This window comes from Pelophylax lessonae (genome assembly GCF_965119305.1).
Source record: "Pelophylax lessonae genome assembly, chromosome: 8".
NCBI classification, from domain to species: Eukaryota; Metazoa; Chordata; class Amphibia; order Anura; family Ranidae; genus Pelophylax; species Pelophylax lessonae.
The window spans coordinates 39,050,995-39,067,378 of record NC_138775.1 but is presented as its reverse complement, the minus strand read 5'-3'; the positions used below and the strand labels follow the sequence as shown (position 1 = coordinate 39,067,378).

The window sequence follows — 16,384 nt, the reverse complement described above, 5'->3', positions numbered from 1 at the left end:
TTGATCATAGGCATTCAAAGGGCACACTGGACACCCAGTGTAGTTTATAAATGGTGATCCAGAAAATTGAGTCCATCTATCCGCCGTTTCTTTTTTTTTTTTTTTACAATATGGTGGTAATATGGTAGGTAAAAGATAAAAGAACAGAAAAAAACAGCTTTTGCTGAAATATTCATTTTCAATCCAGAAATCTTTCCCTGCAGTATTTTATTTCTCCAAGTAGGTGTCTTCAGTCTGATGCCTAGCCTAATTTATCCCACTTCTTCTGAGCCCAGGTCATCCTGGATCTTCCCCAGTCTGTGACTGGACAGTGAAAGGAGAAGCAGCACAGAGATGAGCTCATCTCTCTGTCACTCTGCTCTCTCCTCCTATCAGATGCTTCTTCTTTAGCACATAAACTGATTGCCTCCTTGTGCTGCTTCTTTTTCTCACACTCCTGGCCTTGCTGTACAGGAACTACAAAAGGCTGATATCTAAAGAAACATAAAAAGCTGCAAAGTCTGCATTTAAAGGGAAGTTGCTTTGGCCTGTATGTACAAAGCACAGGTTCTCTTTAGGCCCATCTATTATTTATAAATAGATGCCTTTTGCTTAATGGCACAATCCTTCAGAAAATATCTGCAGGTTGTTAATCCAGTAGCATGGCGTATGGCTTTTATCACCCAACAGCTCCTTCTAATAATTCACGGTGTAACACTAAAAAGCTGGAAGGTAAATACTAATTCACATAAACGAGCTCATCCAATATTTATACCCCTCTGAAACAGGAATTTAATTAAGACCTAAGCTCTTCTCTACACGTATTGATACTTGGCGTTGCGTGCTAATTGGGAAGCCGTCGGAAGGTAATTCTACATGACACAGAGTATTAAACGTATATCATAAAACCAGGGAATGCCACTTGAATTCATTCTGTAAAATGATACCTTGTATCCAGAGGGACTGGTACTCCAATCCAGGCTTTCCAAAATTTGTACTCGAGCCCCACTAAGGCTAGGCTAAGACCTTTGCGTTTCAGGAACGCACGCAAAACTGCAAGCTTTCATGACACGCAGAGGAACGTGCTGCACTTTAGCAGGCGCCCAGCATCATAAATTGGTAATGGAACCCTCGCGCTTCTGCAAACACGTGCACCAAGCTGCATTTTGCCGCAGCGCCATGCGATTGGGTGCAGTGCTCTTTCAGAAAAGAGTTGGGGGGACTTCTTTTGCCAGGGTTCTCGCAGGTAGGGCAGCCCATTGATGAATGAGCTGCCCTACATGCAATGCTCGGGAACAAACAAAGACCGGGCCCACGCTTGGTTGCACCTGTATGGGTTAGCACCAAGCCTAAGGGCCCATTCACACCATTTGCCATCCCAGCACCAGAACAAGGCAGAATGTCTTGTTTCCTTAGGGTGTTAGTTTACACCAGTGATCTCCAAACTGCGGCCCACAGGCCAAATGTGGCCCATTGCTTACCTTTATCTGGCCATTGAAGCACTCTTCCTCCCACTGATATGAAGCACTATTCCTCTACTGACACCATTGATGTGGCACCAATCCTTGCACTGACCCCAACAGTGGGGCACTATTCCTCCCCACTGACACCAATGATGGGGCACTATTCCTCCCCACTGATACCAATGATGGAGCACCATTCCTCCCACTGATATAAATAATAGGGTACTTTTCCTTTTACTTATACCAATGATGATATCAATGATGGGGCACTATTCCTTCCACTGATACCAATGATGGGGCACTGTTCCCCCCACTGATACCAATGATGGGGTACTATTCCTTCCACTCACCCCAAAAGTGGGGCACCGTTCCTCCCACTGATATAAATAATAGGGTACTATTCCTTTTACTTATACCAATGATGATACCAATGATGGGACACTATTGCCCCCACTGATACCAATGATGGGACACTATTCCTTCCAATGATACCAATGATGGGGCACTATTTCTCCCAATGATGGGGCACTATTTCTCCCACTGATATAAATGATGGGGCACTATTCCTTCCACTGACACCTGTGATGGGGCACCATTCCTCCCCACTGACACTAATGATGGGCACTTTTTCTTCCACTGATACCAATAATGGGGCACTATTCTTTCTACTGACACCAATGAAGGGACACTATTACTTCTACTGACATCAATGATGGGCACTATTCCTTCCACTGATACCAATGATGGGGCACTATTCCTCCCACTGACATCAATGATGGGACACTATTGCCCCCACTGATACCAATGATGGGGCTTTATTCCTTCCACTGATACCAATGATGGGGCACTATTCCTTCCACTGATACCAATGATGGGGCATTATTCCTCCCACTGACACCAATGATGGGGCACTATTCCTCCCACTGATACCAATCATGGGGCACGTTTCCTTCCACTGATACCAATGATGGAGCACTATTCTTCCCACTGACACCAATGATGGAGCACTTTTCCCCCCACTGACACCAATGATGGGGCACTATTCCTCCCACTGATACCAATCATGGGGCACTTTTCCTTCCACTGACACCAATGATGGGACACCATTCTTTTCACTGATACCAGTGAAGGGGCACTATTTCTCCACCTACTGGGCACAGGCATTATGCAATTTGTTATTCCCACTGCTGACCACCAAGCCTAAGGCCATAGACAGAGTCTATTCCCACTAAATCTATGGCAGTTTCTACTGCCACTATCCACAGCCTGGCCCCCATAAAATCTGAAGGACAGTAAACTGGCCCTTTGTTTAGAAAGTTTGGAGACTCCTGGTTTACACCATTGATTTGCGGTGGTGTTTGCTAAGAAAAAGTGCTATGATTATACTCCTATACTGGAATCGCTTACTCTGATGTCATTGCACACTGTGCGCTGCTCACAGTGTGCATTGGAAGCTGCAGCACAGATAAAGCCCACCTCATTTCCTGGATGGAGGATGTTTCGTATCCTCTAGCTGTTTCCCAGCCTGACTGCATGCTGTACTTTTTTTCAGCGCAGCAAGTTGCAGCCGAAACCATCACATCCCAATGCCGTTCTATAGACAGAAGATAATGAAATGTCACTTGTGACATTTCAAAAATCTTCTTACAAAGTAAGTAAAAAAAATAAAAAGTAAACACTGCAATACACTGGAGGCTATGAGCAGGGGCTGACTGGCAACTTTCAGCCCAGGGGGCAAGTACAATCCATAGGCCCATGGTGCAGCGACTCGGCCCCCTCCCACTCTCTCTCTCTTTCCGGCCTCCTCCTAACCCCCATTCCAGACTGAAGCTCCGCTCCAGGTACTCTCTGCTCACTGGCCGAATCTGGTTTCCCCATCTGGCCAGCAGGGGTAGTTGGGGGGAGCTGGGACAGCTCGGTTGGGGCTGGCCGGAGGAGGAGAGTCTCCATTGGGGCATGACACCGGCCTCTGCTCAGACACAGCTTACACCATCCATGCTGGGGGGGAGGGTCTGCGCTCTGTCCTTTTATTTATCCAGCACTCAGTAGGTCAGCGGTGGGGGCTTTATATTTCTCTTCACCAGGAATCCTTAAGGCATGTCTGTGGCAGAAGCAGTGCAGCCTTTTTATGGGGCATCAGAGTGGCCAGGGGGGCAATTGCCTCCCTGCCCCCTGGCCCAGTCCTCCCCTGGCTATGAGGAAGGCTGCACTATGTGAAACGCGTTAGCATTGATCCTGTTTTACAGAATGTAGCCAATAAAGAACATTAAAAGGAGTTATCGAGTGGCTGGCTTCAGTCTTTGCCTTGAATGTCTACTAGGGGGGGTTGGACCTCCCAGCCAGAGCACTGAATCTCAGCAAGCACTTACTATTCTAACGGTTGAGCTTGGCTATTTTTTTCCTTGTACTGGGATGCACTGGGATCAGAGCTTCAGCACGGGGTCCTCGCAACACACACCAGCAGCCGTGCGATCAGCGTGACTGCTACTGTGAATCAGCTCTAACGGTGCATATCTTTATTTAGTTTGCTGCCTATTTTCAGCCACTTCCTGTTTGCACTCCAGCAGCTCCTGCATGTCATTTCTCAGAGTGGGTTTCCTGATGGTGACAGCAACAAAACATGCTTGTGCAATGTGCATTGGCACAGCTGCTTGCAGTGTCCATTGGAAGAATGCTTGACTGGGTGACAACGCAAGAGAACAATTGGTAGACTAGATGAGAGCATTTGTACAAACCATAAACCACAGCGCAACCACCATAAGACTATATATAAATTACAACCTCAAATGTGCAAACACCATAACACTATACTGTATATAAATTACAACCTCAAATGTGCAAACACCATACCCGTGACTATTGTTAGTCCATATATTCGATAAAGTGCTTCTGTGCAACAACTGATTAATTTTACATCCACAAAATAATAGTAAATAATAATTAAAGTGCAAAAACATATATACTTCTATATGCAAAAAATAGTCCAATAGTGTAAACAAGCAAGTGACCAGTGAAAGTCCTTACAAATAATGTAAACTTTTACATGCAAAATGAAATCCAATATTGTAAATGAGCAAGTGGCCAGTGAAAAATCCATAGATCAAATAAAGTGCTACCGTGCCAAACTGATAAGGTGCTGTAATTTGCTCCGTGCCTTTTTGCCCCATAGACTCCCCTTTAGAGCAGGCCAGGCCAGGGCCCCCCATAGATCCCCTTTAGAGCAGGGTCCCCATAGATCCCCCCTTTAGAGCAGGCCTGGGTCCCCATAGATCCCTCTTTAGTCTTACCTTTTCACCTATATTTCCCGTGCTACCAGGTTTTCCTGCACCACCAGGTACTCCAAGCACTCCCTGCAAGGAATATATATATAATATATAGCCAATATGACCCCCTTTACAGCAGGCCAGGATCCCCATAGATCCCCTTTAGGGCAGGCCAGGGTCCCCATAGATCCCTCTCTAGAGCAGGCCAGGGCAGGGTCCCCCGTAGATCTCCCTTTAGAGCAGGGTCCCCATAGATCCCCTTTAGGGAAGGCCAGGGTCCCCATAGACTCCCTTTTAGAGCAGGCCAGGCCAGGGTCCCCCATAGATCCCCTTTAGAGCATGGTCCCCATAGATCCCCCTTTAGAGCAGGCCTGGGTCCCCATGGATCCCTCTTTAGTCTTCGGTACGGTTCGGTACGGTTTGGTACATCGGCGCTTTTCCGCTACATGCTACGGCTCGGTTTGGCTCAGTTTGGCGCTTTTCCACTGCATGGTACCTCATGGTACGGGTTAGAACGGCTCGGTATGGTTTGGTACATCGGTGCTTTTCCACTGCATGGTACGGATTGGTTTGGCGCTTTTCCACTGCATGGTACCTCATGATACGTGTTAGAACGGTTCGGTACGTTTTGGTACATCTGCGATTTTCCACTACATGGTACGGCTCGGTACGGCTCGCTTAAACAGTACCACCTCGGTTGGGGCTCCAAGCGGGCCATACCTATACCATATCCCACAATCCTTTGCATGCAGCCTTGATTGTTTGTCACTACTAGCCACTGATTGGTCAGAGAATCGTTGTAATCCCACCCACTTACTACTTTAGTGGAAAAGCAAACCGAGCCGAGTAGAGCCTATACAGTGCAGAAACGTGCCGACTCCTACCACAGAGTAGGAAGTGGAAGAAAGGTTAGTATATTTTTCTGCAATTACAAGGTAAGTAAAAAAAAAAAATCGTAACTACCCATTTCTTTTTCAGGTGACAAATAGAAAGCGGATGGCCCAAAATCGACAATGTCGATTTTGTGGCCGGAACTCCGCTTTAACACTCCTATCGATACTTATTACAATGTGTATATTTTGTGTATTTGCCCCACTTATATGTGTAGGTTTTTTACAAATTGCTGATCAGTTGGTCAGTTAAGGCGCTTTTCCACTGCATGGTACGGCTTGGTTTGGCGCTTTTCCACTGCACAGTACCACATGGTACGTGTTAGAACGGTTCGGTACGGTTTGGTACAGCGCCGCTTTTCCACTACATGGTACGGCTCGGTTTGGCGCTTTTCCACTGCATGGTTTTTGCATGGTACGTGTTAGAACGGTTTGATACGGTTTGGTACAGCGGCGCTTTTCCACTACATGGTACCGCATGGTACGTGTTAGAACGGTTCGGTACAGTTTGGTACATCGGCGCTTTTCCGCTACATGCTACGGCTCGGTTTGGCTCAGTTTGGCGCTTTTCCACTGCATGGTACCTCATGGTACGGGTTAGAACGGCTCGATACGTTTTGGTACATCTGCAATTTTCCACTACATGGTACGGCTCGGTACGGCTCGCTTAAACAGTACCACCTCGGTTGGGGCTCCAAGCGGGCCGTACCTATACCATATCCCACAATCCTTTGCATGCAGCCTTGATTGTTTGTCACTACTAGCCACTGATTGGTCAGAGAATCGTTGTAATCCCACCCACTTACTACTTTAGTGGAAAAGCAAACCGAGCCGAGTAGAGCCTATACAGTGCAGAAACGTGCCGACTCCTACCACACAGTGGAAAAGCAAACCGAGCCGAGTAGAGCCTATACAGTGCTGAAAGGTGCCGACTCGTACCGCGTAGTGGAAAAGCAAACTGAGCCGAGCAGGGCCAAGCAGTGCCGAGTGGAGCCGAGCCGTTACTTGCAGTGGAAAAGTGCCATAGAAGATGAAACGTTGCTTTGTGTCCTGTTTGATGCAACTTTGTTTTTCAGGCTCCTTCCTGTTTGTATCCCAATCCCTCAGTCAACTGATAAAACAATACAGAGGGAAAAAAAAGTGACTTTTTGCCAACTTGGAGAGGAAGTTGGGTCTCTATTGTTGTTTGAGGATGAAAACAATGAGATGAATTGTGTGGAATGGAGGAAGAGTAGCTGCACCTTTATGAAGTTAGGTTGAGTATTTGAAGACTAAAAACATTGTGTAACTTTGATCCACGTATTGGCAGGCTGGTTGTATCACTTTATCGATCGACTTCAAGGAGGTTGTAAACCTCCTAAAAAATAAAAAGCCGTAAGGCCCCTTTCACACTTATGTGACCTAAAAGTCACGCAATTTTACTGCAATTTTTTTGCCGTGATTTTGACTGGACTTGCACCAATACCTATGTCTATGGACTTCAAAACGCATTAAAATCAGCCCAAATGAGTGCAGGGACTACTTTAAAGTCCCAAGTCGCAGGACAAGTTGCACAAGAGTAAAAGGGGCCTAAGACAAAGGCATAATGAGCTAGTATGCACGAAGAGTCCTCTGGCTGTCTGATTGGCTGGAGCAGTGAGGACTTCACTCCTGCACATGCGCGTGGGAGCCGCTGTTCACGGCATGGGCGGCCGTTCCTTCAGAACGCATGCGCCAGTGATGTCACTGGCTGCATTTAAAGTAAATATCACCTAAGCGGTGCACGTTTAGGGGATATTTACAGTACCTATAGGTACGCCTTATCATGGGCTTACCTATAGGTAAAAATTACATAGGGAAGTTTACTTCCTCTTTCAGTACAACCAGCCTGACTGGTTCTTTTCCTGCGATTATTGCCAACCAAAGAATCGTGTTCAGGTTAGACCCGTGGCTGCTGGGAAAAATCCTGCTGTCAGAATTCAATAGCGCAGTGGGATGGATTATTGATGGACGAATCAAACTATTTTCTTTTCTTTAACCCCTTTAAGACCGGAAGGATTTGCCCCCTTCCCGGACCAGGCCCAATTTTGTGATTCGGCACTGCTTTATTTTTAACGGTTGCGCGATGCTGTACCCAAATAAAATTGATGTCCTTTATCCCCACAAATAGAGCTTTCTTTTGGTGGTATTTGATCACCTCTGCGATTTTTATTTTTGGCGCTATAAACAAAAAAAGAGCGACAATTCTGAAAAAAAAAAAAAAAGACATTCTGCTATATAACATCGCTCGCGATCTGCTATTTTTTGAGGGACTGCGACATTGCGGCGGACAGATCGGACCCCTAACTGACATTTTTGACACTTTTGGGGGTACCAGTGACATTACTACATTAATCAGTGCTAACAACATGCACTGTTACTGTAATAATGCCATTGGCAGGGAAGGGGTTAACCCTGTGGGTGATCAAGGGGTTAAATGTGAGCCTAGGGGAGTGATTCTAACTGTGGGGGGGGTGTGGCTTCTGAAATGACCATAGAGTGATGTAATCCTATATAGAAGGATCACATGGGCTCTATGATCATTCCAGGGAGAAGAACGGTCAGCTGTGTTTACAACAGCTGACTGTTCTTCTCTCTCTCAGCGGGGAGCGATCGCGGTTGTCAGGCGGCAATCGGAGCCGCCTGACCCATGCATCGGCTTCCCCGCTGCCGAATGGGGGCAGGAGCACGCTGACAGCTTCCCGCGTGTGACCGACGTAGGTCTACGTCGGTTTGCGCAGGAGAGCCACCCTGCCGCAGTAAAAAGGCGGGGGGTGGTCGGGAAGCGGTTAATGCCAAAGAAAGATAATTGCTTAAAGTGATTCTAAAGCCTCAAGGTTTTTTACTCTAATGCATTCTATGCGTTAAGGTTAAAAAAAAACTTCTGTACCGCAGGAGCCCCCAAGCACCCCCTTATTCTTACCTGAGCCCAGTCTGATCCAGCGATGTGCATGAGAGCTGTTTCTCTCCCCTTTGGGCAGATTGATAGCTGAGGTAGCTATTGGCTTACGCTGCTGTCAATCAAATGCCATGATGAGGAAGCAGGAAGTAGATCCAAATCCCGGAAGTGGGAGCGAGTACCTAGTTTTGACAGGTATCCGCTCCCCCCTTCCCCCCCAAAAAGTGCCAAATGTGGCAGTGGAGGGTGCGAACAAGCGGAGCTTCCCCTTTTGGGTGGAGCTCTGCTTTAATCCAGCTTGGACCACTGTAACTATGTATATATACCATACCTGGCTGATGCCTAGGCAACTTGAAATCACCAAAATGGACACTGCTATTTCAGTGATCTCCACTTACTTTCGGGTCCTGTTCTGAGTGGCTGACTTGATACATTGTGAACACAGTAGGCCGCTCAGCAGGGGTGCCATTCACAGAATGCTTTGCATTTTCTGAATTAAAGCAAATTGTTCTCTGACTGAACATGGTGGAGAACACGATGTCAGGGAGAGATGAGCCCATCACTGTGCTGCTTCTCCTTTCACTGTCCAGTCACAGACTGGGATGGGTCTTGGACAGTTTGGGTTTGGGGGAAGTAGGTTGAATGATGCTGGTCATTAGACTGAAAACATATTGTGGAAGAAAATTGGTACTGCTAGGGAAAGCTCCAGATTGAAAATAAACAGTGCGCCACAAAAGCTGCTTTTTTATTATTATCGAGCTATTCATTTTCATCTTGGTATTTTTGCTGGAGTTTTGCATTAAGAATAAAGTATATGTGCAGACAAAATGTTTTTAGTTTTGTCCCCATTGGAAGATTTCCGCTCACCTGATTTCTCGGTGACTGTTGTAAAAGTTTGAATTTTCTACCATTTTTTAACTCAATAACAGGGGTCACCAGAACACACAGAGATGATTCTCTCCAGTAAGAACCTGACAAGGGTTCTAACTCTTCCTTACTGTAGCCACAGTTAAAAAAAACATGGGCTTAACTATACTGTAGATACACGGTAAGGTAAGCCTGAAGTGTCACCAGTGTACCAAATTCAGTGCCTTTAGCACCTTCAGGTGCCAACATGTTGAATTCCTTTTGCATTTTGGCTCCTGGGGGGCTTGAAATCCAGTGCTTCTCTGGTATGCATATGCATAGCTCCCTAGGTCAGCAGGTTCAAAGCCTGGTGAAGTTGAGAAAATTCAAAAGTGGGAGGAAGCAGGGTTGGGCTTTTAACCCATGAAACTTGGAAGCTTTGCAGATGATTTTTGGTTAGTAGCATGTTAGGTTCACTAGGAATTGAAATACACATCAGATCGGTCTTTCTCAATATTTTTACCCCCAAGGAACACCTTGAAATACTTTCAGGTCTCAGGGAACTCCAAAAATGTATTCTTCACTCTTCAGGAGTCAGTAGAGGAATGCCCCTTACATTGGTGGTTGGTGGAAAATTCTCCCCTTACAGTGATGGTCCAAATGCCATCCTAACAGACAGGTTAAAAAAATAATGGTGACATGCCACTGGCTTTGCCAAGTGGCATTGGCCCCAGAACTATGTAGGCATCATCAGGTGGGAGGTCAATCAGCCATAGCTAAAGGGACCCCTAGCTACCTCTGGAGTGGGCGTCGGCAAGCCTCAATTGCAGTTGACTGGTCAGCTGCGGGGAGCCGACAGGTAGATTGTGACCATGGCTCCGCCTCCCTCTAGCCTCCACCGCTCTCATGTTCTCTGCAGAGCAGAGAGCAGGAGGCATCATAGCACTGGATGGAGGGTGGGGGCAGGAGTTGCCTCAGTGATTGGTTATGAGGTGGTCCTAGCAACCAATCACTAGCTTGTTATTTTGAAATGTTAACTCTGGCAGCTCCCACTTCTGCCTTCCACAAAGCACTATGCTGTATCCTGATCTCTGCTATTCTGTACACCTGTTGGCAGGTGGGAAGTGCTACCTACACAGGGCTGTGTGTATGTAGGGGGGGGCTGATGATGTGAAGGGGACAGAGGAGACACTGTTGGAGGGGGGGGGGGGGGGGCAGAGGACAATACAGTGTGTGAAGGCGGGGGGGGTAATTGTGATGTGAAATGGACAGAGGACACTGCTTTGGGGGGTAGAGAACACTACAGTGGGGGGGGGGGTGATGTAAAGGGGGGAGGGAGTACAGAACACTACTGTGGGGGGGGGGGCAGAGGACACTGCTATGGGGGCAGATGACACTGCAGTGAGAGGGTGATGTGAAGGGGACAGTGGACACTACAGTGGGGGGGGGGGGTGATGTGAAGGGGGGTACAGAACACTACTGTGGGGGGAGGGGGGCAGAGGACAGTGCTATGGGGGCAGATGACACTGCAGTGAGACGGTGATGTGAAGAGGACAGTAGACACAACAGTGGGGGGGGGGGGCTGATATGAAGGGGGTACAGAACACTACTGTGGGGGGAGGAGGGGCAGAGGACACTTTAGTGAGAGGGTGATGTGAAGGGGACAGAGGACACTATTGTGGGGGTAATGTGAAGGAGGGCAGAGGACACTACTGTGGGGGGTAATGTGAAGGAGGGTAGAGGACACTACTGTGGGGGGTAATGTGAAGGAGGGTAGAGGACACTACTGTGGGGGGTAATGTGAAGGAGGGTAGAGGACACTACTGTGGGGGGTAATGTGAAGGAGGGCAGAGGACACTACTGTGGGGGGTAATGTGAAGGAGGGTAGAGGACACTACTGTTGGGAGTGATGTGAAAGGGGCAGAGGACACTACTGTGGGGGGTAATGTGAAGGAGGGCAGAGGACACTACTGTGGGGGGTAATGTGAAGGAGGGCAGAGGACACTACTGTGGGGGGTAATGTGAAGGAGGGCAGAGGACACTACTGTGGGGGGTAATGTGAAGGAGGGTAGAGGACACTACTATTGGGAGTGATGTGAAAGGGGCAGAGGACACTACTGTGGGGGGTAATGTGAAGGAGGGCAGAGGACACTACTGTGGGGGGTAATGTGAAGGAGGGCAGAGGACACTACTGTGGGGGGTAATGTGAAGGAGGGCAGAGGACACTACTGTGGGGGGTAATGTGACGGAGGGCAGAGGACACTACTGTGGGGGGTAATGTGAAGGAGGGCAGAGGACACTACTGTGGGGGGTAATGTGAAGGAGGGCAGAGGACAATACTGTTGGGAGTGATGTGAAAGGGCCAGAGGACACTACTGTGGGGGGTAATGTGAAGGAGGGCAGAGGACACTACTGTGGGGGGTAATGTGAAGGAGGGCAGAGGACACTACTGTGGGGGTAGATGTGAAGGGGGACTGAGGACACCACTTTGGGGTATGATGTAAAGGGGAGCAGAGAACACTGCTGTGTATCTTCAGCTTTCCTCCATGTTGCCCAGGTAGATCTCAACCTCTGAAAGGTTGCCTTCTTCTACTTTGGAGAAACCCTGGTTGAGAATGGCTGCTTTATTGGATTCAGTATAAGAGTTCTATCTTCAACTGGGGTCTTCAAGATAGAGAGGGATGTGTACAGTCAAATTAAATAGAACTCCAAATTAACTGGTCCACTTTCTTTCATTCTGCAGAGTTCCCGAGCAAAAACAGAAAGTTTCTGTCCCCGTGGAATGGATGCATCTTGCTGTGGTGGCATGTGGGGATCGTGTAGAGGAGACGGTGACCATGCTGAAATCTGCTGTGCTCTTTAGTGTGAAGAAGCTTCGATTTCACATCTTTGCAGAAGACGAATTGAAACCAGAGTTTGAACGCAAGGTTGGTGAAAAAGAACCTGATCGGGATTGTTGGGTACATTTTTGCCCAATGCGCAGCCCTTCTAGGCAGGGACCTGAAGGGCTTCTGTTCTTGCAGTCTGTGTATTAGGGAAATTCCAATGGATTTTGTGTAATTGTTGTCTGCTTTCAAGAAAAATTTGAAAAATTGAAATGCAGGATGGGTTTAGAATTTGCATCATGGTGCCTGCTATCTTCATGTGGCACCCACAGACTTCCAATCAGTGCAGTGGCGCTCCTCCTTCTTTAGCTGCCAGTGCAACATACCCAGTGTTTGGGTTTACAGGGAACAGTGATGTCAGTCTTTCCTTCATGTGATTGACTGTTGGGCCTGAGCCCCACATCATAGGAGAAAGTCACATACTATGGTGATTTTGAGTATATTGATCCAGCAGCTATGTTAAAAAGATGAGCAAGGGAGTATCCAATGCATACTAGCACATAACTTTATTATTACATTATAAGGACTATAAGGCTCCATGTACACGGGACGCTGGAAATGGCCGTTTAGGAGCAGTTGGGCGTTTTTTTCAGAAGCCCCTGAATGCAGCTCCATGTTATCTTATCTGTCCATGTACACCAGGTCGTTTACAGTCATTTGCAGGCAGTTGCGTTCAGGGACTTTTTTTAGAACGCAATTATTTGCGTTCGAACGTGTGTTTCCCAGCATTTCAAACGCAAAAACGCGACCGAACGCGTCCAAACGCGACCGAACGCGATGACCCGCGTTCAGCTTCGCATTTTTCCATTTTAAAGGGGAATAATTTTTTTGACCTCTAGGAACGGTTCTAAACGCAAACGCCCGCTAAACGCGGGTACAAACGCGACCGAACGGACGTTTCAAACGTCCTAAAAATTCCAGCATTCAAAGGGAACAACGTCCCGTGTACATGGAGCCTAAATTAGTTAACTTAATAACAGGTTTACTACTGCTTTAAAAAATCCTCATCCTTTTGTCCCCAATAGTCAAGGTGACAGTCTCTTTAAGGCCTCATGCACACTGAACATTATCAAAACGCCAGTAGAAAGCTGTAGATGTAGAAGGAGTTTTCAGTGTTTTTGCAGTAGCGTTTTTAAGCGTTTTTCAGCTGTAGCACTTTTGGGCTTCTTTTTAGAAAAAAATATACTCCCACAGAAGCTTATGGCTCAAAAACGCTGATAAATGCCAAATAGCCCTGTTTTTTTAGCGTTTTTCAGCTTTTATCAGAGTTAGGGCTCTTTAACACGGATCGGACCGCATTGCGATCCGCTCCGACACTTTTTTTTTTTTATTATCACGGACACGGATGACACTTGTGTCATCCGCTCCGTATGTCCGCATATCATCCCATCCGTTTGCGGATGATATACGGACATAATGTAAGTCTATGGGCATTGCGGATGTCAGCGGATGACACCACTGACTTCCGATTTTGCATCCGTTCCGTTTTTTAAATGGAACAAAAATAGGGTTCTCTTCCGTTCCAAAAAACGGAACAGAACTGAAAGGACGAAAATCGGATGTCAGCGGATGGTCATTCGCAATGCCATTGACATACATTATGTCCGTATATCATCCGCAAAAAATAGGATGATATACGGACATGCGAAACGCCCATGTGAAAGGGCCCTTAGAGTGTTTTTACAGCTGAAAAACTCCTCTCAAAACCCAAATGTGCATGGACACCTAGGATAACATGCTGGGGAGTTTACTGGCTGTGGAAAAAAAACGCATGACGCTAAAAACAGCAGCCGGAAAAACGTCCCGTGTGCACGAGGCCTAAGGATAATCTGGTAAGCATGTGAAAAGAAGCCAAGAGCTAAACCAGCAGTCTAGAAATAGTAAACCTAAAATATTTCTGTGTAATATTTCATATTTGCCTAAAAATGATTAAAAAAAAATTATCTTAGGCCTGAAAATCTAAATAAATCAAAAACCCCCATAAATTTCCTAACTTGACTTGCTGGCAGAGTTTGTGTCAATCTTATCCCTCTTTTCATGTTTTTCTCCTGCAGCTCAGGGAATGGCCCCGTCAGTTATCCAGGAGGTTTGAATATAAGATCTATCCAATCACGTTTTCGGTTGGAAATGCTCAGGAATGGAAGAAATTATTCAAGCCCTGCGCGGCTCAGAGACTTTTTCTTCCGGTAAGAATAATAATATTGCATTCAGACGTTAATATCCTTTCTGCATCTGGTCAGCTTGTCTTTGCTTCTTATGCATTTTTCAGTTTCCTTCCAGCCAGGAATTCATTTTATGTGTTATTTAAGCTCTCCTGGCTGGCATATGTTTTTCTGTTTAAAAATTGTATTTTGCTTTGCGACATTCACTGTTTGCAGATCTGCCTTAAAGAGGTTGTAAACCCTCAAAACTTTTTTTTTGCTGCAACCTGAAAGAGAAAACCCATAATGAGCTAGTATGCATCGCATACTAGCTCATTATGAAATACTTACCTAAGAACGAGCCCCCGCTGTGCCGCTCACTCACCTGTATGATGGGCGACATGTCCAGTCGCCTGTCTTCCGGGATCGCGTCATCCGGCCATCTGATTGGCCGGAGACGCGGTGACGTCACTCCCATGCACGCGCGCGGGAGCCGAAGGTCACGGCACGGGGCTCTGAAGAAACGGCACCAGCGGCCGTTCCTTCAGAGCGCATGCGCCAGTGACGTCACTGGCTGTATGTAAGGTAAATATCTCCTAAACGGTACATGTTTAGGAGATATTTACAGTACCTATAGGTAAGCCTTAATATAGACTTACCTATAGGTAAAAGTGTCAGAGGAGGGTTTACTTCCTCTTTAACGTTTGATAAACTTGTCTGAAACCAAGAAAGTCCTGAGAAGGACAAACACAGTAATGTAGATTATAACTTACCATCTGCTGTAAATTTTAAAGAGTAATTCCACTTTTGTTGAGAAAAAACATTCCCCTCTGGGTGATCTCTGTACATTACAAGGATTTTAACAAACTTTGTTGCAGATTCCTACCTTTTGTTATTCTGAAGAAATCATTGTTCCTCTGTGCTGAGTGGATTTCATTTTATTTTATTTATTTATTTCAGGTACTTATATAGCGCTGTCAATTTACACAGCACTTTACATATACATTGCACATTCACATCAGTCCCTGCCCTCAAGGAGCTTACAATTTAAGGTCCCTAACTCACATATATACACAGTAGGGCCAATTTTATACAGGATCCAATTAACCTACCAGCATGTCTTTGGAGTGTGGGAGGAAACTGGAGTACCCGGAGGAAACCCACGCAGGCACAGGGAGCACATGCAAACTCCAGGCAGGTAGTGTCGTGGTTGGGATTCGAACCAGCGACCCTCTTGCTGCTAGGTGAAAGTGCTAACCACTACACCACTGTGCTGCCCTGGAAACGGTTTCATAATTATCTATCAGGTGTGGAAGCTGCTGAGCTCTGATGAGGAAATCTGCTGGGCCTGCATCCCTTTAGACATGTTCCTATAGGGAGTATCTCACCAAAAAATGACATTTTTGTTGCAGGGATGCCAGAAATCTGACTTGTATCTTAGACAGACTTCTGGGAAAATTGGTGAGCCAATCACACAAGCAAGAAATGTTTCTGGGGTGTGGTCAGTATGCATTCTGTGTACAGAGCACCTCCAGGTAGCCATATTGCATTGCATTTTCAGAAAATTCAAGCAGCTGCAGATTGGAAAGGAAAGATAATTTTTAATAACATTCAATTACAATATGATTTTTGTCACAATTGTATACGCTATATTGTTTTTCCCCATGAAAGTGGAGTTACCCTTTAAGGATATTAGTAATGATTTTGAATGGACATGCATAGAGGTAAAGTGCACTTAGTATAGTATTTTTAAAGGGTAACTCCACTTTCGTGGGGAAAAAAATCAGCAAATAAAGAAAAAACAATACAGCGTATACAATTGCGACACAAATCATATTGTAATTGAATGTTATTAAAAATGACCTTTCCTTTTCAATCTACAGCTGCTTTAATTTTCTGAAAATGCAATGCAATATGGCTACCTGAAGATGTTCTGTACACAGAATGTATACTGACCACACCCCAGAAACATTTCCTGCTTGTGTGATTGGCTCACCAAT

General features: G+C 46.2%; 1 protein-coding gene across 1 annotated transcript in view; it reads left to right on the top strand.

The window, feature by feature from the left end:
- GXYLT2 (glucoside xylosyltransferase 2) overlaps positions 1–16,384 on the top strand; it is an 89,235-nt gene that overhangs the window by 24,250 nt on the left and 48,601 nt on the right. The window contains exons 2-3 of the mRNA XM_082266436.1: positions 12,102–12,285; positions 14,298–14,429. Of these exons, the coding sequence (XP_082122562.1) occupies positions 12,102–12,285; positions 14,298–14,429 (316 nt within the window). The remainder of the gene's footprint in view (positions 1–12,101; positions 12,286–14,297; positions 14,430–16,384) is intronic.